At 41.7% G+C, this 24,561-nt stretch overlaps 1 protein-coding gene and 1 long non-coding RNA gene across 2 annotated transcripts in view; both read right to left on the reverse strand.

Annotated features, from left to right (window-relative positions):
• Positions 1–24,561, reverse strand: part of Cds2 (CDP-diacylglycerol synthase 2) — a 63,651-nt gene that overhangs the window by 12,875 nt on the left and 26,215 nt on the right. Inside the window, exons 2-7 of the mRNA XM_005320497.4 lie at positions 7,808–7,944; positions 6,452–6,548; positions 5,483–5,580; positions 3,302–3,441; positions 1,975–2,033; positions 1,077–1,159 (exon numbers count right to left, since the gene is read on the reverse strand). Of these exons, the coding sequence (XP_005320554.1) occupies positions 1,077–1,159; positions 1,975–2,033; positions 3,302–3,441; positions 5,483–5,580; positions 6,452–6,548; positions 7,808–7,944 (614 nt within the window). The remainder of the gene's footprint in view (positions 1–1,076; positions 1,160–1,974; positions 2,034–3,301; positions 3,442–5,482; positions 5,581–6,451; positions 6,549–7,807; positions 7,945–24,561) is intronic.
• LOC144378063 (uncharacterized) lies at positions 16,341–19,316 on the reverse strand. Its single transcript, XR_013439569.1, has 2 exons — positions 19,000–19,316; positions 16,341–16,486 (listed from the first exon to the last, which is right to left on the reverse strand). It is a non-coding gene; the product is annotated as an uncharacterized LOC144378063 (long non-coding RNA).

Below are 24,561 nucleotides of genomic sequence, written 5' to 3' on the forward strand. Positions count from 1 at the left end.
AAGAAATGCATAATAAGGGGGCTGGGGTTGTGGCTCAGTGGTAGAGTGCTAGCTAGCCCTAGGTTCGATCCTCAGCACCACATAAAAATAAATAAAGATATTGTGTCCAACTAAAAAATAAATATTAAAAAAAAGAAATGCATAATAAGAACACTGAAATTTGAAAAGGAAATAGTGCCTACTCAGGCCTTTATAATTGTTTTAAATATAATAATGCCCAAAGCTAACATTTACATGAGCTAATTAATCTCTTTAGATTTGCTGACTTGTCAATTCCTCAGGAGGTGAATGTAACTACATTCTAACTCTAACATTTGAAGAGAGAGACAGTCTGGATGTGACCCACAATACTTAAGCATGTCTCTCATTACCTGAAGATGTGCCTTTACCTTTCCACTAAGATCACCTACCTTCTTAGTCATTCTGCTGATTCCTATCAATGCTGACACATTTCCTGATAAAACCACTATGCTTCTAAAATTAAATCTACTCATTAACAGTATAATGTTCTTCTGACAAACTGCCAGATCCTACCTGCTAATATTTTATTTAGGATGGTTCTTGCTTCTTCCTCATCAGCTTTGGCATGTTAGATAACATTCAGCTATTAACCTGATTGGTCCCATTTCTTTCTTCCAAGGTGTTGAATTTACACAATTTTCAAAGCTCTTCTATAGTCACTGATATATTCAAGTTTGTTTATAACTATGAGCAGTTCACAATTTTCTAGGAACTCCTGAATATTCCCTCTAGGTTTTCAAATTTCAGGTTGCTGTACAGTTATAAATTTTGATCAAATATCCCTGTACCTGTTAGTCTAGAACAGATTTTTAGAATTTAGGCACTGACCGGCAGCATCAGCATCACCTGGGAATGTACTAGAAAATCCAAAATTTCAGGCCCTACCCCAGATCTACTGAACCAGCCATCTGTGTTGTAACTAGCTTGAAGGCTATTCTGAATAGCTCAAGGTGAGAACTACTGGCTTGGAAGGGAAGGCAGGGTTCTCAGCCTAGGTGTATGTAAGAAACACCCACAAAATAAGAGGGAAAATGCTTCCTGCTGCCATCACTCACCAGATCATTCCTTCAAACAGATTGTGGATAACGAGATGCGACTGAGTTACAACAATCAGTAATGTTACATGGGTCCACCCAAACTGCAAAAGAAGAAAAACTATCAAGTTTACCTTAGAAATAACTTTAAAGAACAGAAAACTGATGACAAACAGAAAAAAGATCTGCTTCTGTACCTGACTTACTGGAAGTAAAAAAATACAGAACAAGCTGCTGAGAGTAACACTTTGTCCCTCCCAATAAGAGTCCCATCAAAAGCAAGTACTAGGAGTGGGGTTGTGGCTCAGAGGTAGAGTGCCTGCCTAGCATGCATGAGGCACTGGGATTGATCCTCAGCACCACATAAATTAAAATAAAGGTATTGTGTCCACCTATAACTAAAAAATAAATATTAAAAAAAAAAGCAGGGAGTGGCTGGGCACAGCGGAGCATGCCTGAAATCCCAGCACCTCAAGAGGCCAAGGTATGAGGATCACAAGTTAGAAAACAGCCTCAGCAATTTAGTGAGTCCCTGTCTCAAAATAAAAAATAAAAATATAGCTCAGCAATAAAGCACCCTAGATTCAATCCCCAATACTAAAAAAAGTAGGGACTGGATAGACCAATAGTGAGCCTATGCTCTGACGCATGGGTACTTTTTTTTTCATAGTATTTATTAAACTCTTAAGGCACTCAGAGAGATGGTCTCAAGGTTCCAGATACATACAGAATAGATCACATTCCAGAATTTTGATATGTCACAGAAAGCATGAAAAACCTGTTGAGTTTCTGCAGCTCTTCAATTAAAACAAGAATTCATTTTCTCTCTCCTTCTCCCTCCCTCTCTCTCTTCCCTTCTTTCCCTTCCTCCCTCCTTCTTCCTCCCTCCCTCCCTCCCTCTCTCTCTCTCTCCCCTTACCATGTAGAACTGCAGTCGGTAATGCTTCTTGACCAGACTCAGTACAAACATGCAGAATCCTAGTTTGGAGGAAGAGAAATGAGTTAAATAAATCACACTCTATGTTTACCTTTCTTCTAGTCATTTCATTTAGCTGTGTTAAATGGCCCTTTAATTTTTTCACAGGAGTTAACCAGTGCATAATTTCAAAGACAAGAGCAGAAAAACTACTGCAATAGCCCTGCAGTTTTAATTCTAGATCACAGAAGAGGTAACTGAGACTGTATTGCCAACTGTAATTCCAGGAACTTGGGAGATGAGGCAAGAGAATCTCAAGTTCAAGGCCATCCTTGGCAACTGAACAAGACCCTGTCTCAAAAAATTACAAGGGCTGGGCGTGGTGGTGCATGCCTGTAAACCCAGCACCCCAGAAGGCTGAGGTAGAACACGTTCAAGGTCAGCCTTAGTAACTTAGTGAGGCCTTAAGCAACTCAGCAAGACCTATTTCAAATATTAAAACAAACAAACAAACCACACACACACACACACACACACACACACACTCAGGCGGGGGCTGAGGATGTAGTCCAGTAGCTAAGCATCCCTGGGTTCAATCCCTGGTACCAAAAAATAAATACAACTAAAAAATAAAAAGTGATGTAAGTTCAGTGGTAAGGGCACTTGCCTAGCATGTTCAAGGCCCTGGGTTCAATCCCCAGTGTCACAAGAGAAAAAGAAAGATTAAATTCCTTGCCCACTGAGGTTATGGAGTCTTTTCAAAGGTAAATCTAGTGAAACTTCCACCACACTGCAATGTTTCTCCAGGTTGCTCCTATGATGACTTCCCTAAAAGAGAGTCACTGACTGAATGATTTTTGTTTGTCACACTGCAGAATTTCAGCCAACAAGAGAGTTGAGACAAGGCCACACATGCTCCACTGGTCCTCATAAGGAGGCTGATACTCAAGCAGGTGGAACAGACAGCCATGGCCATCCCCATAACCGCAACTCCCTGGGTCTCAATTTCTCATAGCGCTATAACAGCTCAATGTACAACCTCAGCTTGCTCCCCAGCACAGTCCCAGTTATAAAACTTTAAACAAGAATTCCCCAACTCGGGATTGGGGTTGTGGCTCGGTGGGTAGAGGGCTTGCCTAGCATGTGTGAGGCACTGGGTTTGATTCTCAGCACCTTATATAAATAAATAAATAAAAAATAAAGGTCCATCAACAACTAAAAATATATATATAAATAATTTAAAAAGAAAAAAAAGAATTTCCCAACTCCTTCTCCACAGACAGATGAAAACAATACAGACACAAGAACTAGTGAAGCAATTAATGCATACCTGTTAGATAGAGGGTAAAAGAAATGAATCGATGGTATTTACTGAGAATCCGCAAAGGCTCCTCTCTCTGGACCAGGGTGAAGAAGTAATCCGTCACTGTCTCGCCATAGAAGAAATAGTTTACACACAGTAGAAAGTACCTAGAAATGAAGACAGGGCAGTGCCGCAGGAGCACATGCAGCCTCTCCTTTATAGCGAAGCCCTCAGAAAGCACAGAAGAAAGGACAGAGAGCAGCAGCCCGATCTGCCTGGAGACCCAGAGATAGCTCACAGAGGGACGAGCAGATTACGGTTCCCTGCTCTCTGCTAACACTGTAGGTGAGCAGTTCATCTAAAAACTTGTGGCAGCTTTTATTGACTTTCCCTTTTCACAAACTTAGGCTTTGGTTTTTGCCCCTCTTGTGGCATTCCCATATCTAACCTGAGAATCCTCTAAAACGTGCCTCACTCTGCCTCCCCAGACACTATCCTGCTCTACCCACACAAAAATTCCTCTTCTATCAAAAAGGTCCATCCTCCCCCTTCCTCACCTGGAACATCCTCTTCACTTATTCATTTATTCATTCATTGCTCAAACACCATTTTCTTCATAAAACCTTACATGGTCTAACAAGCTATTTACCTCTCCATTCATTTCTAAAGCAAGTAGTCTAGCTTTGCTCATTTCACTAGGCAGTTAGTTATACTCCATCTCAGGGCATCTCCCACTTGGAAGCCTGGCTCTGACACACACGCTTTCACTAGATTAACTCTGCACTTGTTTACATCCTCTTTCAAGGGAGTTCTGTGAGGCAAGAAGTCATGGCTCACATCTCGTGTAGTAGCCTCCATGATGATTCTGAGTATGGGACCAGGCAGAACCACCCCAAGCCTGAGGATTCAAGGGAGAGAAGGGAAGAGACATTTTCTCTTTCCTTCTTTTTTAAATTGTGAAGTTCAAAAACTCATATTTAGGGATGGAATTGTAGCTCAGTGGTAGAGCACTTGCCTCGCAAGTGTGAGGTGCTGGGTTCAATCCTAGCACCACATAAAAACAAATAAAGGCACTGAGTCCATATACAACTTAAAATTTAAAAAAAAAAACCCTCATATTTAGTTTATTTTTTGTTCATGAAAAAGTCTTTTGGAAAGTGACCACAGCTAGAGGTTAGGCCTCCTGAGTATATTAACAAAATTCAAAATACAGCTGTCCTCCTATAGAACAGCCACAACAGAGACCTACATCTTAACTGCCACAATGGAGACCTACATCCTAAGCCAGGGAGCAATCACAGATTCATCTGGAGGCTGGGAGGCAGTGTGTATTGTTGGGTGATAGGGAGACATCATGGAAGGATATGTCCAGCCTAATTCTGAGCACATCAACTCCCACAGTCATGACCAAGTTGCGGGGCACAAAACCCTACTGTCCAGCCCACTAAGTCACAAATAAACTGGGGTTCCAGCATAGTGGGGTAGAAGAGTCTATGTTTGCTATCAGTCTTCTCAGAACTATGTGATGCTCTGCTCAAATGTCACCACTTGAAAAGAGTGTGGTCAAGAAAGCAAAGTTTCTAATCAGAAAGGAGTCTCAGATATCATCTGCAGTACAGTTCTTTATTTTGTTTTTGCTTTATAGCAGCCAAGTCCTTTCCTAGAGAAGGAAAAAGCAGAGTTTCTCTGGAAGAGTCCAGATCCTGTGCTTTCAGTTTCATCCTGCTCATACTAGCACCCTGAGTACCTCCAAGGAAGTAGGACTCCAATCCCACCATTTGAAAACAACTGAGGAAAGAGTCTTAACCATCTGTTTTAGTGATGGTGAAACCAAGTTCCCAAGACAGCAATATATGCAACCTGACAACCCCAAAGACCCGAGGGGAATGCTGGGATGCTACAGCATGAAAAATATACTGAGCTAGAAAGCTGGAGGGGCCAAATACTATCCCTGTCCCTAAAGTCTAGGAACCCCAATACCACTGCAAATCCTCTCAGACAGCCATCTGATTTCTTCTGAGGAAGATTCCAGACTCCTAGTAGCTACTGAAGACTCAAAACAGCCACAAAGTTTGGTCTGTGAAAGGCTCAAAGGTTTTGTACAAGTCTAAGGTGGGCACTCTATCGTGTCCCACCATCAATGTAAATACATGCCACAAAACACATCATCTAAATCAGGTAAGGGGCCCTCTGGGTCAGAGATCTTACCAGCTGAGGGTCCTGAACCAGGGCAGGTCATAGGAGTGGTAGACATTGTAGCCAATAGTGATTATCTCATGGAAACACTTAATCTGAACACACATTACCTGCAAAACACAGAAGAATTAGAACACTCTTCTTATTATCTTCAGAAACAAAAAACAACAGGTCACAGGTCCTAAGCAAAACCACTAAATAAAAACTTCAGTTTCCAGGATGATCCCACTCCCCTCCTCCTCAACACTATTCCACAAGGCAATGCTCTGTCAGAGGAAGTAGCTTCACATGGCTGATGTTCAGATTAACTTTTTATTCTAGAACCTCCCAGGACTCAAACAATTGTGTCCCCATTTGATTTTGGTAATAAATATTTGAAAAACCCCAACTGCTCTGCTCAGCAGCCAACTGTCATCATCTGGCCCTTTCCATAACAGCAGGAAGACCAAGAGCAGCGCTGTGGACTGCGACGTTTTAACAAAAGCTCTAAGCACTCAAGTGAGGTTCCAGAAGAGCAGGAAACAAAACCAGGAATCACAGAAACACACAGCCAGGGTCACAGTTAAACTGTAATAATAAATTCAATATTAAAAACAAAGCGAGGGCTGGGGGGCTCAAGGGGTAGCGTGCTCGCCTGGCATGCGCGGGGCACTGGGTTTAATCCTCAGCACCACATAAAAATAAAATAAAGATGTTGTGTCCACTGAAAATTAAAAAATAAATGTTAAAAAAATAAAAATAAAATAATTTAAAAAAAGACAACAAAGCAACATCTTTAACTACAAATAACTGGCCTATGCCAGTAACCTCCAGTTAGCTACTGAAAGATGAGAAGTCACAGATGGTCTAAGGCTTAGAAGTATTCTGAGGAGCCTGGAGCCTCACTGAGTTCCAGAGCCAATCCAATATCTGACACTAAAGACAATAATCCTGTAGAACAAACAGAATGTAAAACTAAAATGACATGCAAATGGCACTTACAATCATCATTAAAACCATTGGTCCCAGGTAAATGATGATGAAGAAAAATGCAATCATGGCCAAAGACAGGATGCCTCTCACCCACCAGTTCTTCCATCTAGGTGAGAAACAGGGGAAGGAGAAAACACCAGTTAGGAGCCCAGAAAGAATTACAGCACAAACCTAAGGGAAACGGCTCTTTCTGAGTCTGGTGGGCCCTGGGCTTAACTATTATCAGGCTATCTCCTTTACCTTGACAGGCATTGTCACAGGCTGGTGGAGCAGAGCATTAGTACTAATGCATCTCACCCACAACCAAACTCAGCAGGTGCTCCAGGGCCTACAGAAAATATGCCCAGCTTTCGTCTGAAGTAAAGATCAGGCAAAAAACAGAGATGTAATGCCCACAGCTTCTGCATCTACTTGGATGACTTCTATGGCCATCTAGCTAAAGAAAAACCTCTGGGCATTTTCTTGCAACAGAATTCCACAATTCCACACTGCACTTCCCTGTATTATCACACTGATGGTAATAATATTAGGCAAAGACAATAACAGCTATGACTAATAAACACACTAATAAACTTGGGTTTTTTGTTTTGTTTTGGGTTTTTTGGTACTTTGGACTGAACAGAGATGCTTTGCCATTGAACTACATACTCAGCTCTTTTCATTTTTTGAGATAAAGTCTCACTAAGTTGCTGAGGCTGACCTTAAACTTGTGACCCTCCCAACTCAGCTTCCCCAGTAGCTGAGATTAACAGATGTATGTCACCATGCTCAACCTGCACAAGGCATTTTTATAAGAATTTTACATATATTATTAATTCAATCCTCAACACAACTAGCTTTTTACAATTTTAAAATAGATTTTAATCCAAATGGTATTTTTTTTAATTGACACATAATATTCATACATATTTTACTGAAGAAATGAGAGGAACAGGTCACATAGCCAGCAAATGGTGAGGCTAGGACTAGAGTCCAGGGGTCTGGATCCAGGCTCCATGCCCTTAACCACTGCATAATACAGCTTCTCCAAGGGACAAGGTGGCAGGCCTGCATAGGAATGCTTTTAGATAATACTTTGGGGGTCATATAATTTGTGTTTTTCATCTATTCACAAAACTGTTTTTAGAAGGACCAACTTCTCAAGAGCCAAAAATTTTACCCAAGGATTCAAATAAGTTGAAATGTTTCCCACCTTTTCCTGGAGAACTTAAGGAACTGTTCATAGTGGAAGTATATGAAAGAGAGAAAACGAAACCTTGAACCAGAAATCCTAAGACCTAAAGTATTCCATGGCATACTAAACATAGTGCATATTAAACATAGTACAAAGACCCCATAAATACCTGCCTCACTGAGCCACATTACCTTGAAGACAAATTGGAAAGGGCTCTGTTGAGGACCTCTGGGGTGTCATCTACGGAGGTTGGCGGGGGAGCTGGTTCCGCTCGGCTCTCACTGTCTGATGCAGTCTCTCCATCTACCTTTGCTTCTGACTCTGATTCCTACGTGGCAGAAACACAGAAGAGGAAACCATCAAAAATGCCAGACTATTGAGACGTGTGTACCTCTCCTAAGAGAGCTGTGTGAAAAGACCCCAAACAGGGCCTGGCAGTCAAGTAAAAGAACAGATGGGACACACAGCAATCTCAACAGTGTTCTGATATATGCCAAGGTGGCCGCACTCTGTTAGAAGAGAAGCATGCATCTACACCACATGCAATCTGTTTAAGCCCCCTGGGTGGGGGATACAAGAGAGATCAATTGTAGTCAAAGAAGGCAAAAAAGAGGCCGTGATATATTTCCTGGGAGCTTATCCCCGAGCCTGCACTGGCATAGGTGGCCCAAGTGTATCCCCAAAAGCACTGGGCTCTAGGCGCTCAGGAAAATCCATCCATCTCTGAAAAATCCTCTCCACCAAGACCTGACTTTCACAGGGCACCACCTCTGCTCTGCCATGGCACCCTATAGACTCTCAGGACTGCCACAGTGGCCAGCAGCACTGACTAGATTCTCTCAGAGGAAACCCAGTGTGTGGGCTTTTTCCCCCAGGGATACACAATGCCTCAAAGTCCAGAGTGTGACCTCTGGACTTGGCAAGAACATCCTGTGAGAAGACCACCAGTGTGGAAGCCACACCTACTGGCTCACTCAAATCAAAGCTTGGCTAGATTGGTGCAGCTCTGTCTTCTGCCTGCCAACAGACCCTGAGCATCAGCAGACTCTGCAATGTCACTCACACAGAGCTGCCAGACAAGCCCCACCACAAATGAAACACCTTCAGGGACTGACCCTGCCCCCCATGGGGAAAGGGCCAGAGCCATGCCAATCACAAACTCCACCGAATATCAGGCTACTCTGAACCATCCTACTTTAGAGAGATTTTGGGGATTTGTTTGTTTGTTTGTTTTTGATTTGCACCAGGAATTGAACCCAGGGGCACTTAACCACAGAGCTACATCCCCAGCTCTTTTTTTATGTTTTTGAGACAAGGTCTCGCTAAGTTGCTTAAGGCTTCACTAAGTTGCTGAGGCTGGCCTTGAACTTGCAATCCTCCTGCCTCAGCCTCCTGAGTTGCTAGGATTGCAGACATGTACCACCATGCCTGGTCAGTAACTTTTTTTTTTTCTTTTATGTGGGGACTGAACCCAGGAGCATTCAACTACTGAGTCATATCCCTAGTCCTTTTTATTTATTTTAGAGACAGGGTCTCACTAAGTTGTTTAGAACCTTGCTAAACTGCTGAGGCTGACTTTGAATTTGTGATCATCCTGCCTCAGTCTCCCAAGCTGCTGGGATTACAGGCATGCACCACCACCACACCTGGCCCCGAAGAACTAAATTTGAATTTCCCCAGTGACTAACACATGATATTAGCACTATTTGAATGTATATTGGTCATTTGGATATCTGCTTTTTTGAAGTGTTCATCAAACTACTGGTCAGTTTTTTCTGCTGAATTTTCTGCCTCTTTTTTTATATTAATTTGTAGAATTTGTTTCTGATCTCAGACTTCAGTACTTTCTGTCAATTTGTTGATTTAACCTGATGTTCTCCTAACCCTCAGACCTCTTGCCTATCAGAGCTGGCCACAATGCAAACTTCTTTGTAACTGTCTCCCCCAGATAACCATAAGCTCTCTTAAGACTGGAACACAACATTTTGTTCTCATTATTTCCTCAACCCTGGCCCACAGCCAAATGTTTACTAATGGATGGAAGGATGGAGAAAGACAGGAATCAATTCCAGGTATGGTAAAGAGAGATTCAGTTCCTGCCCTGACAAAGCTACTTCTAAGTTAATTTATACCATAGAGGGCCTTAGCTAAAGCAGAGTGCTGTTACAAAACAGAAAGCTGGCTTTGGCTTTAGATATGTCCTCTTCAGAAGGGAGGGAGCCACAGGTTCTGCAAACTAGAGCCAGGTGGCTCTGGACAAGTGATCCATATTCCTTTGTACTTTGGTGTCTTTATCTTAGGAAAGAAACCTAGTTAAAGGCTCTCCTTAGGTGGAGGGATTCTCTAAAGAGAGAGAACAAAACTCCACAGCTCCAGAGGTTCTGAAACACAACAACACCTCCAGGATTGTCCCTCTCCAGGTAGGCAAAAGGGAAACCAGACATTGAAAATGGCTTCCTGGTCTTATAATTCTCTTTTCTATTTTGCAATATTGGGGATCAAACCCAGGGCATTGCACATGCTAGGCAAGAGCTCTACTAACTACATCCCCAGCCCCCAATTTCCATTCTTAAAATTTATACTCACACCCCACCTGCAATCACTAATACTCCAAGGTAATTATGCTGTGTGATTACCTAACTCTGACCTCTAAACTTCGGGCCTTCAAAATGAGAGCACCTAAGCCCCCCCCCACACACACACACACACAAAGTTGCCACAAATGTGTTCCAGTAGCATCCAGAAGCCACAGGAACTAAGCCCAAGCACAACAGGCACGAGAGCACTCTCACATGCACTGAAGGCCCTACATAAGGTTATTTTTAGCTTATCTCGCCTGTTGTCAAGGAAACTCACCAAAGCTACTGGGTCCCCAGGCAGGGAAGGACAGCTCCAGCTCCAAGCTAAGAGTCTCTCTGAAACTTCCAGGTCTCTTTTATTAACCGTAAGCCTAGCACCAAACCCTGTCAAAACTGACTCCTCACTCCTGATAGGAAGGATAAACCAGTCACAAAAGAGTAAAAGGAGATACAGAATTCACACAAGGACACACAGTTGTTATTATCGAGACTTCAGGGTGACTGAGATGAACACCTAAGAAATGAAATAAAAGCTCTGAAGCAATGAGCTTGAAAGATTAACTTCCTAGATTTTACCTGCCTCTAAGCAAGTAACTTCAGGTTCTCAGGCCTCCCCCCCGACCTACTGTAAGACTTCAGAGCAAGCCCATTCCTGGAGGCACCTTCTGGGCAAGAGACTAGCACCTACACAGACCACCACTCTCCAACAAGCTGAGGCAGGACCAAACAGAAGGAAAGGGTGAATCCCTGTGTGGAGCAAGGGGCAAAGCCAAGGAGAAGGGCAAGTCATCCTACTCTTCAGGTTTTGACCTCCAGGCCCCTTACCAGGGGATGGCAAGACAGGCAGATACTCAGGCAAACTTTCAGTTGGGATCTTTTGTTTTGTTTTGTTGTTGTTTGTTTCTTTTTTGGAACTGGGGGTAAACAGGGCTTTGCACATGCTTTGCCATTTTCTATCTCATTTAGAAATACATTCCAGCCCAGTCTAGGCAAACTTTCTAGGAGGTAGCAGCAGCCATTCCGGGAAGCAAGCCCCAGGGTCTGCTCTGACACTCATCACTCAACAGAGACCTCCATCTCTGGTCTTCCTGGTAGGGAAAGAACTTTCTGTCCTCAGATGCTGTTGACAGGATCAAATGCAACATGGATAGAAGTCTATGAAAGCCACAAAGAGGGGCTGGGGCCTGGGCTCAGCGGAAGCGCACTTGCCCAACATTTGTGAGGCACTGGGTTCGATTCTCAGCACCACATAAAAATAAATACAATAAAGCTCTGTCAACAACTAAAAAAAAAAAAAATTAAAAAAAGAATAAAAGAAAGCCACCTGAATAACAGCAGGTGCCTGGTGTGCACAGGCCTCCCATGTCCCTACTTCTCAGTAACCTGCCACGGCACAGGAACATGAAGAACCTTAAATACCACCCCAGGCAAACTGGGTAGCCTTTACAAAGAGGGCAGGTAAGGCAAAGAACTCTGGTCTGGCCTGGCTGGGGCTCATATACTAATTATTCAAGGACAGCATTTATCTGCCTGGCTTCCTCTTTTCACATAGATAGTCCTAACTCAAAAACAATCCCTCCCCAGAGCTAACATATGAAGTGGTGTCTGAACCATGCAAGTTACCTGTGAAAGCAACAATACATGCTAGCACTCTCAAGTGGGATTCACTCAGCACAATGCTGAGCAGGTAAAAGAAACATTAGACCTAATTTCCACTTATCTTATCCTCATTGTCTTCCCCTTGTATCTCTGTGATGGACAAGTCAGCACACATGCACATCTTAATAACTACCTGTAGGTCAACTAGGGCAAGTGGCAAAAACATCATATATATGTTGGCTGCAATGATCTGTCAGGGGCCAAGGGTCACTTGTCCACCAGTCCCATACCAAGCAGTGCCCAAAGATTTGTTACACTAAATGAGCTAATTAATTCTATTTGACCTACCATGGACCCAAGTGTCCAGACTGCACTGAGAATGACAGCATCCACTCCAACTTCCAGCTCACATACCCAACACATGCCCTCCCCTGCTCCACAGAGGCCCCTGATACAGGACCAAACTGGTGCCCACTCCTGCCCCGGATGGAGCTCTAGAACCAGCACAGTGCAGCGGGGAAACTGCTTCCTCCTTCCTTCCTTTTCAATCTCAAGGGCCCAGAGCAGTGGCTAAGCAGGGCGGACCCTCTCAGATTCCACCTCAACCACCGCCCATCCTCCCACAATTCCTAAGCCATTTCCCAAGAGGGTAGCAATGCTGTTATAAACAGGAAATAAGAGTGCTGCTCAAACGGCAGGGTTGGGGTGGGGGTTGGGGGGACTGAGGCCTCCCTCCTTTTGGCTCACAGAAGCCCTGTAGGGAAAGGAGGAAGCACTTGGGGTGATGACATATGGAGAGTTCTGGGGAACAAGGGCCCAGTAAGAGTCATCAGCATTTGGGGAGAAATTCATACTCAAAAAGCTCCTTGAGTAGTGTTCCAGGGGCCCTCATGCCTCCACCAACTTAGCCCCATATGGGCTCAGAAGTGCACAGAAGTCTGCCTTCAACAGGAGGCTGGGAGCATGGAGGGCACTGCACATAGAGAGGCAGCGGTTGGAGAGGAAGTTCCTGTGTCAAGGTCTGAGTCTTCCTGGGGAGGGACCTAGCTCAGTCCACACAGCTAGGTAGAACTTATTTTCACTATTACTCTCTAGGCGGAAACCCTGTTTGGCTCCTACCTTCTCACTCCCTCTTAATTCTCAAGATTGCCTGAGGACTCACAAAAGCTTCCTGGGCAGCAGTCTTTTGAAGCTCCCCTTTGGACATCGACAGTGTCACCATCCTGCCTCAATATTTCTCCAGATTCTGTAATGATGCCACAAATGGCAACAGTCAGAGCCTGACCTGAAAGAGTGTGGTTGGCGATGTAGCTCAGTGGTAAAGCACTCTCCTAACTAAACAAGCTAAACATACCCTGCTCACACCCATTTCTTTACAAGATGCATACTCCATTTTCTATCTCACTTTAGAAAATATTTATGTCTGCCTAAGAGAAGCTAAAACCTGGGTAAAGCATCCATTAGGCTTTTATTTCTTCCTTCTTTCATGTTCAAGGAAATTTCACTTTTAATTGGAGTTTAATGCACTAGGTATTTATGCTTCTAATCTTTCTATCCTTACCACTGGCACTGCATTCAAATTCATGTTTCACTTACTGAGTGACTCCATAACTTAAAAGGTGGTTTTTAACACTATTTTATATGCAAATTGCAAGCCTTCTCCCGGAACAAAGTCATTAGTGTGAGCCTAACCTTTCTGCTAAATACCAACTCTGCCATCTTCAACAAGCCTGTGGCCATCTGCTAGGATAACTCCCCCACTTACGCAGACAGGTCTCTGGGAAAGAAACTGCTAAAAGCAGAGGATTTTTAAGAAGTACCACGGATGCTTATGTGTCCCTCTCAATGAGAAAGCCAAGCAGGTTTTCCTCTGACTCATTACAGGAAGGGGGGGGGGGGCGCGGGGGACATTCACATACACACACTAGTAGGAATAATAAATATTTCTAGCCTTTCTAATGCTAACCTCCATTTGATAAAGTCAACTATCTAAACAAAAGACCAAAGAGGAAGTGCCCTTCTCTGAAAAAATTTAGAATTAAAGGGGCAAAGGCAAATTCCTCTCTACCCTAGGAAGTTTCATGATTGAACCTGCTGGGAAAAAACTGACAAGACAGACCAAGAGAAAAGGCATACATATTTATTACCTATAGGGGAAAGGGGGCAATTACAGGAGAATGAGTATCCATTAACCCCCAAGATTTAGAAGCTTATATACCCTCTTCCCAGGGGATAGGGAAGTGTGGAAGGATGTAAATAATTTGAGAAAGGAAATGATGAATGAATTCAAGAGAACAAAATCCATCCAGGCTCTGGATGTGGTGTCAATTCCAATCTTCCCTTCTGTGATACAAGTCCCTCTCTCCTAGCTGATGAGATGTCTGGGAAGTGACTGAAAACAACTGACTATCTTCAGGAGTCTTTAGGTAGTTAGAGGAATTTCACGGAAAGTGTCTCCCTGCTCTTCACAAGGGTGGGAGAGGGTCAGAGATGTCACAGGTCTGATCTTGAGTTCACAATACTCAGCATGTCAAAATGCTATCACCAGAGGTTCAGGAATTCCTAGAGAGAGGACCTTTCTTTATGGAAAAAGCAACAAAATGTTTTTTATGTTTTCTATTACTAACCTTTAAGTCAAACAGGTTATTATCTTTTCAAAAATTTACGTAAGTTTCCACCCCAATGTAAAGAATAACGTAATTCTCCATGTAACTTACTGACAACAGGTTACTTTTATCTAATTACAAAATATTAAATGACAAAATAAATCCCCATTTAATAAATAAAATGTTTTAAAAATAAAGTAGAACATACTTGTTTATAGATGTACTTCCCTAGAGGACCAATGTCCAATCTTTTTAATTATCAGAGTGAAACAATTTGGAATGCCAAGTTTGGGCACATCCAATATATCTTTTCTCAAAGATGATAGTCATAACACAATTTGTATTATGTATTCTGGATGTGGTGTCAACTCCAATCTTCCCTTCTGTGATATGATAATCAATCTTTCCTAATCAATCAATCAAACATAAACCTAAAAAAGGTTGTGCCTACTAACAATTTTAGTTTGAAGGACACCAGCTTGGTAAAGTGTTTTCCTATTTTCCATTTTAGAAAGCTTACTATATCCATGGGAAACAAATACATTTAACATACCAAGAAGGCAGTAATAATTGGTGGAACAGCTACACAAAAGACCTGTGTGTGTCTCTGTGTGTGTGTGTGTGTGTGTGTGTGTGTGTGTGAACTTAGTTTTTACATTTGGAATCTGTTTCCATAGGACAACTATAATTATGTGCATCTAACAGGTTTGTATAGGTTAACAGCACTGACAAAGATCAAAAATAGCTGTAGACCTCTTACAAGCTTAGGAACCTGGTCTAAGGACACAGAATTATTACCTGATGTACAAGAGCATCTCATAGATACAATAACAAAGCACTTCATAAAAGAGAGCACTTGTCAGTTACCTATATATCTTTAACTTTACAAATTTCTATAATATTAGACAAAGCTCAGATATACCACGTTTAGCCTTCAGATGTATACACATCTCCACTCAGATATGTAGGGTGTCAAATATATCAAAATAAGCTAAAGTAATGTTTAATTAGAAATATAGGTATCATTTAAGACTAAATAAATGCTAATTCTTGCTTTTGAGTAATGAAAACCTAAGAGACACAAGAATTATCTTGATAAAACACAAAAAAATCTTTGTTTTTTAAGGCAGTTCTGAACTAAAAGGTATTTGGATCCATTTTTTAAATTTTATGAGCACTTGTTTATAAGTAAATTTGGTACCATACAGACACAACATACAATACACACATACACAAATGTATATAAAATATAGTAAGAAGGGGCTGGGGTAGTAGTAGCTCAGTGATAGAGTGCTCACCTAGCATGCACAAGGCACTAGGTTCAACCCTCAGCACCACATTAAATGTAAAGATATTGTATCCAACTAAAACTAAAAAATATTTTAAATATATATAGAGAGAAAGAAAACAAAGATTTTATAGCTTTCATTTAGATTTACCATTTGCCAGTTTTTTAAAACTAATCTGTTGATATGATTACCACAGTCCTAAGCAGTCTTTATCTCAAATCTGCACTTTTAAAGGTATGACTTAGATGAAACACAGTAGAAAATTCACCTCTCAAAGATACACAGTACTTAGTTTAAATGTCCCTGAGAAGGGTATAGGCAAAGGCCCAGTGAAAGCAAAAGATTTTTTTGGTTGTGTTTTTGTAGGGGTTTTTTTGGGGGGAGGGCGGTAATGGGGGACTGAACCCAAAGGGCACTAAGATACATTCTAGCCCATTTTTAATGTTTTTTTTTCAGGGGTTGGGGGTACTGGGGATTGAACTCAGGGTACTGGACCACTAAGCCACATTCCCAGCCCTATTTGTATTTTATTAAGAGACAATGTCTCACTGAGTTGCTTAACGCCTCACTGTTGCTGAAGCTGGCTTTGAACTCACAGTCCTCCTGCCTCAGCCTCCCAAGTCATTGAGATTATAGGCAAGAGCCATCACACCCAGTTTTATGTTTTATTTTGAGAGGGTGGTCTAGCTAAGTTGCTGAGGGCCTTAATAAATCGCTGAGACTGGCTTTGAACTTGAGATCCTTCGGCTTCAGCCTCCAGAGTCACTGAGATTACAGGCATGTGCCACTTCACCGAGCTGAAAGCAAAAGGTTTAAAAGTGAGGCTTGTTATACAGTCTTAAATTAATATCTTTTCCTATTTTAAGAGCTAATCAAGGGACTGGAATTGTAGCTCAGTGGTGGAGTGTTTGCCTAGCACATGTGAGGCACTGGATTTGATCCTCAGCATCACATGAAAATAAATAAATAAAATAAAGGTTTTGTGTCCATCTTCAACTAAAAAAACAAAAGCTAATTATCAGGGAGAGATCCTTACAAACAGAAGTCTGGTCTAAGGACACAGACTTATTACCTGATGTACAAGAGCATCTCAGGGTTTGGAAAATCATATTTTGAAAATCTAGTTGATAAGTCCTTGTAAGCCAATTTGTTTTTTAATCAGATGTAGACCTTCAATGACAACAAAAAGCACTTTCAATACTCATCTAACCTGAAAAGTCTCCTTTAAGATTTCTAAAACTTGATGTTAATATAATTTCTGCCTATTGTGATTTTTAGAACTCTTTGTTAGAAGCTTGTATGCTGGCTGCACAAAAGTCAAAGCTAAGGGTTTACAGAGCTTTCTTTCCATAGACTCACCAATGAGTCAGATATCCCCTTTAACCAAGTAGCAGAAAAGAAAATGTCTCACGAGACAGGCAAAGGAACAGAAATAAAGACAGAACCTCTGTTTTTACAGTTTGCCAGCTGTTGGGTACCCAAAGACAGAGGGCAAAGAAGCTAAAGCTCACTTGGAGTACACCCCAAATTTGGAATTCCAGAAACCAAAACAGTTCTTTCACAGATCTCTATCATGTGACACAATGAACAATAGATTATAAAATAGAGGACACAGACAGGGGAAGGCCATGCAGTTGGTGAACAAGGCAAGGTCTACCAATCATGGCACACAGTGAATCAATAGTTCTGGTGGTCATTTGTCCATCTATGAGGTAGATCCATGTCCACCATCACCACTGTTTATCCCACTCTTTAGGATCCTCTAAAGGGGAAGACTTCTTCTCTTTCCTTTAATCCCAAATGAGTCTGAGAGTTAGCCCTTGAATAACTGCTTAAGAAAACAATTTGAATAACCAAGGTTTTTGTTTTTAAACACAACAGACCAGGGAGGCCGGGGTTGTGGCTCAGTGGTAGAGCACTTGCCCAGCATGTGTGAGACACTGGGTTTGATTCTCAGCACCGAATATAAATATATAAAATAAAGGTCCACTGACAACTAAAAAATATTAAAAAAAAAAAAAAGAGACAGCAGACTGGGGTGGGGGAGGGGTGCACAGACAGACTTGTTCTGTAGACAGGAAAAGAAAATGAACAGAGATCTAATTTATATAGAGGACAAGACATGTTACGGGGTAGGGGGGACCAATTTCTTTTTAAATCCTCCATTTCAAAATAACTCTAATTATTTATTATACACCTGAGTGGTGAGTTCTTAGGGACAGACACTGAATTACCCATAATCTTGAAATTGGCATGCTTCAAAGGTTTTCTTGTGGTTTTCTGAAAAGAAGGGAAAACAAAAAAATCGGTCTTGGGTACTTAAATTCCCTATGGGAATCAAACTTTGAAATCTGTCCCACACTGTAGCCTCCAGGTTTTAGGTCTGCAAATTTATCAGCAATAGAAGCATTCTCATCCTATAAGCAGTTCTCAGGGTGCTTTATAGCCCCTATCAGCCCCAAGAAAAGAGGTTCTTTATGAAAAGAATATCCTGAGAAGAAGACCCCTATGATCTCAAGTAATCTAGGTGTACTTGAGAATTTTGTTGCTGCTGATGTTTGTTTTTTAAACAGTGAGGACACAAAAACCCAGTCTATGGAAAGAAAGCCCTGTTAACTTTTAGCCCTGTAAACTCTTAGTTTCTGAGGTATTTTGGGATAGGACAAAGTCAAGTAAGTGACAATAGAAAGATTTGTTTATAGCTGACATTTTATCTCATGACCAAGAAGGACTTCAAAGGCCTTGTGGCAATCATTTCTAAAGTATAGCAATTGCTGTCCCCTGAAGGTGAGGCTGCCATTTCTGTTAGATAGTACCAGCAGAGTAGGTTTATTTATCTTGACTAAAATAAGAGGTCAGGGGGCCGGAGTCATGGCTCAGTGGTAGAACACATGCCTGGCACTGGGTTTAATCCCCAGCACCACATAAAAATAAATAAATAAAGATACTGCGTCCACCGACCACTAAAAAAATATTTAAAAAATATAAGAGGTCAGATAGAGAGGAGGACAGTTTCTTCAGGGCTATATCTACTAAAGCAACAGGTTAAGATTAGAATAATTTATTTCTCCAAAACAAGTAGAGAATATAAAATAAACTCAAGAATCACATGGTTTTAGTTAAAACAAAGGACTCAGAGTGTTTCCTAGCCAACAGCAGTTGTACTGCAGACCGGACTAGCTGAGGCATGAAACATGAGACCGCAAAGGCAGCTTAGAGAAGGGAATAAGGAAAGCTAGCACAAGAGTTCCTTCTCAGAACTTAGATTCATAGCAGAAGTTTATAAAGAATTAAGAGATTGGCCACTTACTGTATAGGGTCTGAATGTGGTGATTAATGGAGGTAGCATCCTTGATTGGCCAGGTCCCTGCAACAAGGCCTCAGGTGAATCTCATGTTTGACAAAACAAGGGGACACTCAAGACACTGGAAGACCATCCCAGTGGCTTCCAGATCAGCAACTTGTGTTCCCTCTTGCCCATGAACCAGGTATGCTGGCCAAGGCGTCTCCTATCTTTGGCAGTTTCATGAATAAGCACTCATCTTCTAAGGGAGAAAAGGGCTTTCCGCCAAGAAAAGGAGAGACAGGTTTAGCAAGACACCTGAGAAACCTACAAGTAATCCTGCAATACAGTGTAAGAACAGGAGAAGACAGGATTTTAAGGGAGATCATTAAGCTCCTTCAGTTTTAAACGAGTTTGAAGACACAGAGATATCAAGGCTGGCACCCCACTGTCACTTGCATCTACACAGCTCCAGGTTTCCCCAGTCACCCAAAATGGGACCATGGCATAAAGGTGAATAGAGCTTATGCTCTTTGGCCTTTGAAAGTGAAAGAAGCAGAGGAAGAAATTAGAAGTACCAGAGCTTACACAGAATAAGTCACAGCCAAGATAGAAAGAAAGTATTGAGGAAAACTTACCAAAGTCAGTGCCTCATGAACCACCTCATCTAGGTTGCCAGAATAAGATATGTCACGTTAGGTCCAAGGGGGACCTTGACTCAGGACAAGCAGGGTCCTTGGCTTACATAATGGAAAACAATTTCAGCATGTGTTAGAGGCACAAAGGTTTACTTAGGAAAGCAGAGACACATTCAAGGGAGAATGTGGGCTATCTTGAGAATGAAAAGCTTCTGGGGGTAAAACAATACACATGCAAGGGAGAATGTGGGCCATCTCCAGAGGGAGAGATAGCAACTCTTTGGTGTGGAGTTATCAATATTTATAGAGGGACAGTTGCTAGTAGCTAAACTAAGGTGAATCCAGGGTGGAGCTACACAGTTGGCACCAGTTTTCCAGTGCTTGCACACTACCCTCAAGTTACTTTTTACAGGCAAGGGCATAGGTCAAGAGCACAGGCCAAAGGTGCAGATTAAGGACCTGGACTATCATGCTCAGGAATGCATGTTTTTCTCTGCAAAGTCTCCTGGGCATTTCCTGCATCCCAATAGCTCCTGGGCACTTCTCTTGTGAAACAGTCTACCTTTCCTTTTCTGTATCCTGAGATTTCTTGTCAGTACCATACTTTAGGATACTGTTTTCTGAGTCCCAACAGAATCATTCCCAATATGGCCATCCTGTCCTCTAAAGCCTCACATCAATACTGGGATATATAGAAAGTAAATTTAGTTAAGCCAGGATACAAGAAGACAAATTTGCAGCAGATTCACCTTTTTAAAATCCAACAGAGTGGTATATATACACAATGAGAATTTTACTCATCATAAAGAAGAATGAAATTATGGCATTTGCTGATAAGTGGATGGAACTGGAGACTATAATGCTAAGTGAAATAAGCCAATCCCAAAAAAACAAAGGTTGAATTTTTTCTCTGATAAGCGGATGCTGACTCACAATAGGCAGGACAGGGTGGACTGATTTACTGGATTGGACAGAGGAGAATGGGATGGGAATGGGAAAGATAGTAGAATGAATCAAATATAACTTTCCTATGTTCATATATGAATATACAACCAGTATAACTCCACATCATATATAACCACAAGAATAGGAAGTTATATTCCATGTATGCATGATATGACACAATACATTCTACTGTCATGTGTAACTAAAAAGAACAATTTAAAAATTTTTTTAAAATATTTATTTATTTATGTATCTTTAGTTTTATGTGGATACATTAGTTTTGGTTTTTTGTTTTTTTTAATGTGGTGCCAAGGATCAAACCCAGTGCCTCATGCATGCTAGGCAAGCACTGTACCACTGAGCCACCACCCCAGCCAGCCCCCCTTTTTTCTTTAATAAGAACTAACTGGCTGTGGACTATTTTGCCTCAGACAATACCATTTACAAAGAGCCACAGGGGCCTCTGCAGAGGATGCAGCACTGACTGCCATGGGCCCAGAAAGCCTTCCACAGAAGAGTACTTGTTCCCTGGAAAGCCACAGGGAGATGGCCATAAGCTCGCTCGCCATGCCCATACTCCCACCTCTCAGGGACTCACTCCACTGATTACCTTCCCTGTTCTCACTGCTTCCTCTCCACAGCCCTTACTTACACAACCTATACAGGTTCAATAACAAACAACTTCTGACAGCACATCTAACTGATAATACACCTTCTTCCTCACTTTAGAAAGAAATCTTTGGGAAGTATGGGGGTATAGCTCAGGGGTAGAATGCTTGCCTAGCATGGGTGAGGCCCTGGGTTCAATCCCCAGTACCAGAGCGGTGTGGGGAAACCTTTGTGAAGAGCCGACATATCACATCCCCTCCCTGAGTGCATCATTTCTCAAACCACAGCAACACAACTTCATCCCCACTCATTCCACTGAAGTGACTCTCCCAGGTCAACAATGACCTCATCACTAAACCCTCTGGGAACTCTGTTTTCTTCTGGCTGAATTTCTCAGCAGCTTTCAATGCTATTATCAAACAAACAACATTCTTCCTTTGGCTTCTAAATAGCACATCCTCCTGGTTCCCCACCTGCCTCTCTGGCCTGGCCATCTGTAGATGGGCTTCTCTTTAGCAGTTTTCTCCTCCTCGGCCTGTCCTCAGGGACTGGTCCCAAGCTTTCCTCTTCTCCTTCTACCACCCGCTCTCAAGCCTCAAATGTTTGGGGGTTTATTTTGCAGTGATAAGGATCAAACACAGGGCCTCACACATCCTGGGCAAGCATTCTACCACTGAACTACATTCCCAGTCCTCAACCATTCTTGAACTGCAGACCCATATATTCAAATGCTTACCAGATGTTGCCATAAAATCCACTCCCATCCCACTCTTGACACAGTAGCAAATCCACCTTCCCATTAAAAAATAAAAAATCTGTCTAATTCCTTGTCATGAACTTCTACCAGAGATACCCTATGCTCACAGAATATGTCTAAACTTTTTCAAATGGCCTGTAAGCCACTCTGGAATGGGAATCTTGTGTACCCTTCCAGCCTTGTCTCCTGAAATCATTCTGAGAGTAGGTACCTAGAAAAGTTTCTTACTTTTAGGCCTTTTGCTCATGGGTTCCTACCTAGAACACTCTGCAAACCACATTTTTCTGAAACCCACCTCTTCTGGCTAATTCTGATCTATCCTTTAAGAAACCCCTTTCTTGGGGCTGGGGTTGTGGCTCAACAGTAGAGTGCTTGCCTCACATGTGTGGGCACTGGGTTTGATTCTCAGTACCTTATATAAATGAATGAATAAAATAAAGGTCCATCAACACTAAAAAATAAAAATAAAAAAAAAAAAAAAAAAAAGAAAGAAAGAAAGAAACTCCTTTCTCACCAAACCCTCCCTAATGCCTGGGTGTCTCAATCTTCCCTCAAGTGCTCGCCTCACTGTGTACTCTCCTCCTCTAGACCAGCATCTTTGAGTGGGCAGCCATGTTGACTTCCTCACCACTGCAGCTCCAGCACCTGGAACAAAGCCACTAAGTAGGTCACCACATTTGTACAAGCAAACACAGACAAACATTCAGAGAGAATCCCAGGGTTTTTTTAAATGGCAGTTATAGATGGGCGACATTTTAGCATATTCAACGATTTTTGTATTCTTAAATTTTTGCATTCTATACAAGACATTACAGGATTGTGGCTGGTATTCCTACCTTCATCTCCCCTTCTCTATTAGCTATTGTGGCCAAATGTATCCTATGTGATAGAAGGGAATTTAAGTGCAGGATCTGGAGGTCCACAAAAGAGTTCAAAAAAAGAGGACCAGAACTACCACATGATCCAGCTATCCCATTTCTGGGTACTTATCCAAAAGAAATTAAATGTATTGCCTAGGTAGCCGAACAGTATTCCTACCCTGCCCCAATTTTCCTCATCTTTGACAGCAGGATGCCTGTTGACCGGAAGCTCGCCTCCAGAAGGGATGCTGTCAACTGGCTGAATCGAAAATGGCTGCCAGAGTGCCCTCCAGACAACTTCTAACTTCATTATAATCTCATCTACATGCTAAATGACACCCTCCTAGCTCCAGGACAGCTGCTGACAAAAGCTATGAAAATGACAACCAGAGAGAACCATAAAAGAAGAAAAAAGAGGAGAATTTAAGTGCAGGATTTGTAGGTTCACAAAATTCCTCCAATCTCTACCCATTCCCAGAAAAGACATAAATACCCATATTATCTTATTTCCTCCTTTTTTTTCTTCTCCATATCTATAACCTCCTGACACCCAATGGGTGAAAAAGTCCATTTGCAAGTTTGCTCCCACTTCTCCTATTCTTGGCCAAGAATACACATTTGTTGCTCAATCAGTACTTAGTTCCAGTAATGGTTCCATAATTTCAAGGGACAAAGGGCCCAGTTTTAGAGTAAAAAATTGTGGGTAATACCTGCATTTCCATATTTACTGCAGCACTATTTACAATGGAAATACTATTCACAATAGTTAAAGTATGAAACTTGGTGTACACCTGAAATCCCAGCAACTTGGGAGGCTGAGGCAGGTAGATCACAAATTGGAGGCCAGTCTCAGCAATTAGTAAGACCCTGTCTCAAAATTTTAAAAATCACTAAGGATGTAGCTCAGTGGTAATATGGTCCTGAGTAAAATACCAGGACCAAACAAAGGATATGGAACCAATTGTCCCTCATAGGTAAATGGATATAGAAAATGTGGCATACATACACAAAGGAAAATTATTCAGAATAAAAAAATGAAATCCTGTTATTCACAACAACATGGATGGAACAAAAGGCCATTATGTTATATGAAATAAGCCAGACTAGAAAGACAGGTACATGCTCTCACCTATATGGAAGCTTAAAAATCTTATTTCATAAGAGAGACGAGAATCATGATCAGTAGAGTTAGGGTTAGGGTAGGGGGCTGGAAGAAAAGAAAGAAGTTGGGCAACGGGTACCAAAATAGATTTAGATAGGAGGAATAAATTCTAATGTTCCACAGCACAAAAGGGTGCCTAGATTTCACAACAATTTAAGATTTTTTTTCTTTTTTGTACCACAAAATGAACCCAGGGGTGCTTAGCCACTGAGTCACTTCCCCAGCCCTTTTTAGTGTTTATTTTGAAACAGGGTCTCACTAAGTTGCTGAGGGTGTCTTTGAACTTGCTATTCTCCTGCCTCTGCCTCTATCTTTTTATAATAAACTAAAAGACAGGAATTTGAAAGTTCTCAACCCAGGGCTTGGGATGCAGCTCAGTGGTAGCGCTTGCCTATCCCTAGCACCACAAAAAAAAAAAAAGCAAAGAAAGTTCCCAACCCAATGAAATGACAAATATTTGAGATGGAAATTCTAATTATTACATATTATATGCACATATTAAATTATCACACTGTATTCTACAATATGGACAATTCTGTCAATTAAAAAGAAAAAAGAGGAAGGCTATTTGAAATCAGTTTTCAGGAATGCAGGGATTTCTAATTCAAATAATTCTGG

This window comes from Ictidomys tridecemlineatus, chromosome 5 (genome assembly GCF_052094955.1).
Source record: "Ictidomys tridecemlineatus isolate mIctTri1 chromosome 5, mIctTri1.hap1, whole genome shotgun sequence".
Lineage (NCBI taxonomy): Eukaryota > Metazoa > Chordata > Mammalia > Rodentia > Sciuridae > Ictidomys > Ictidomys tridecemlineatus.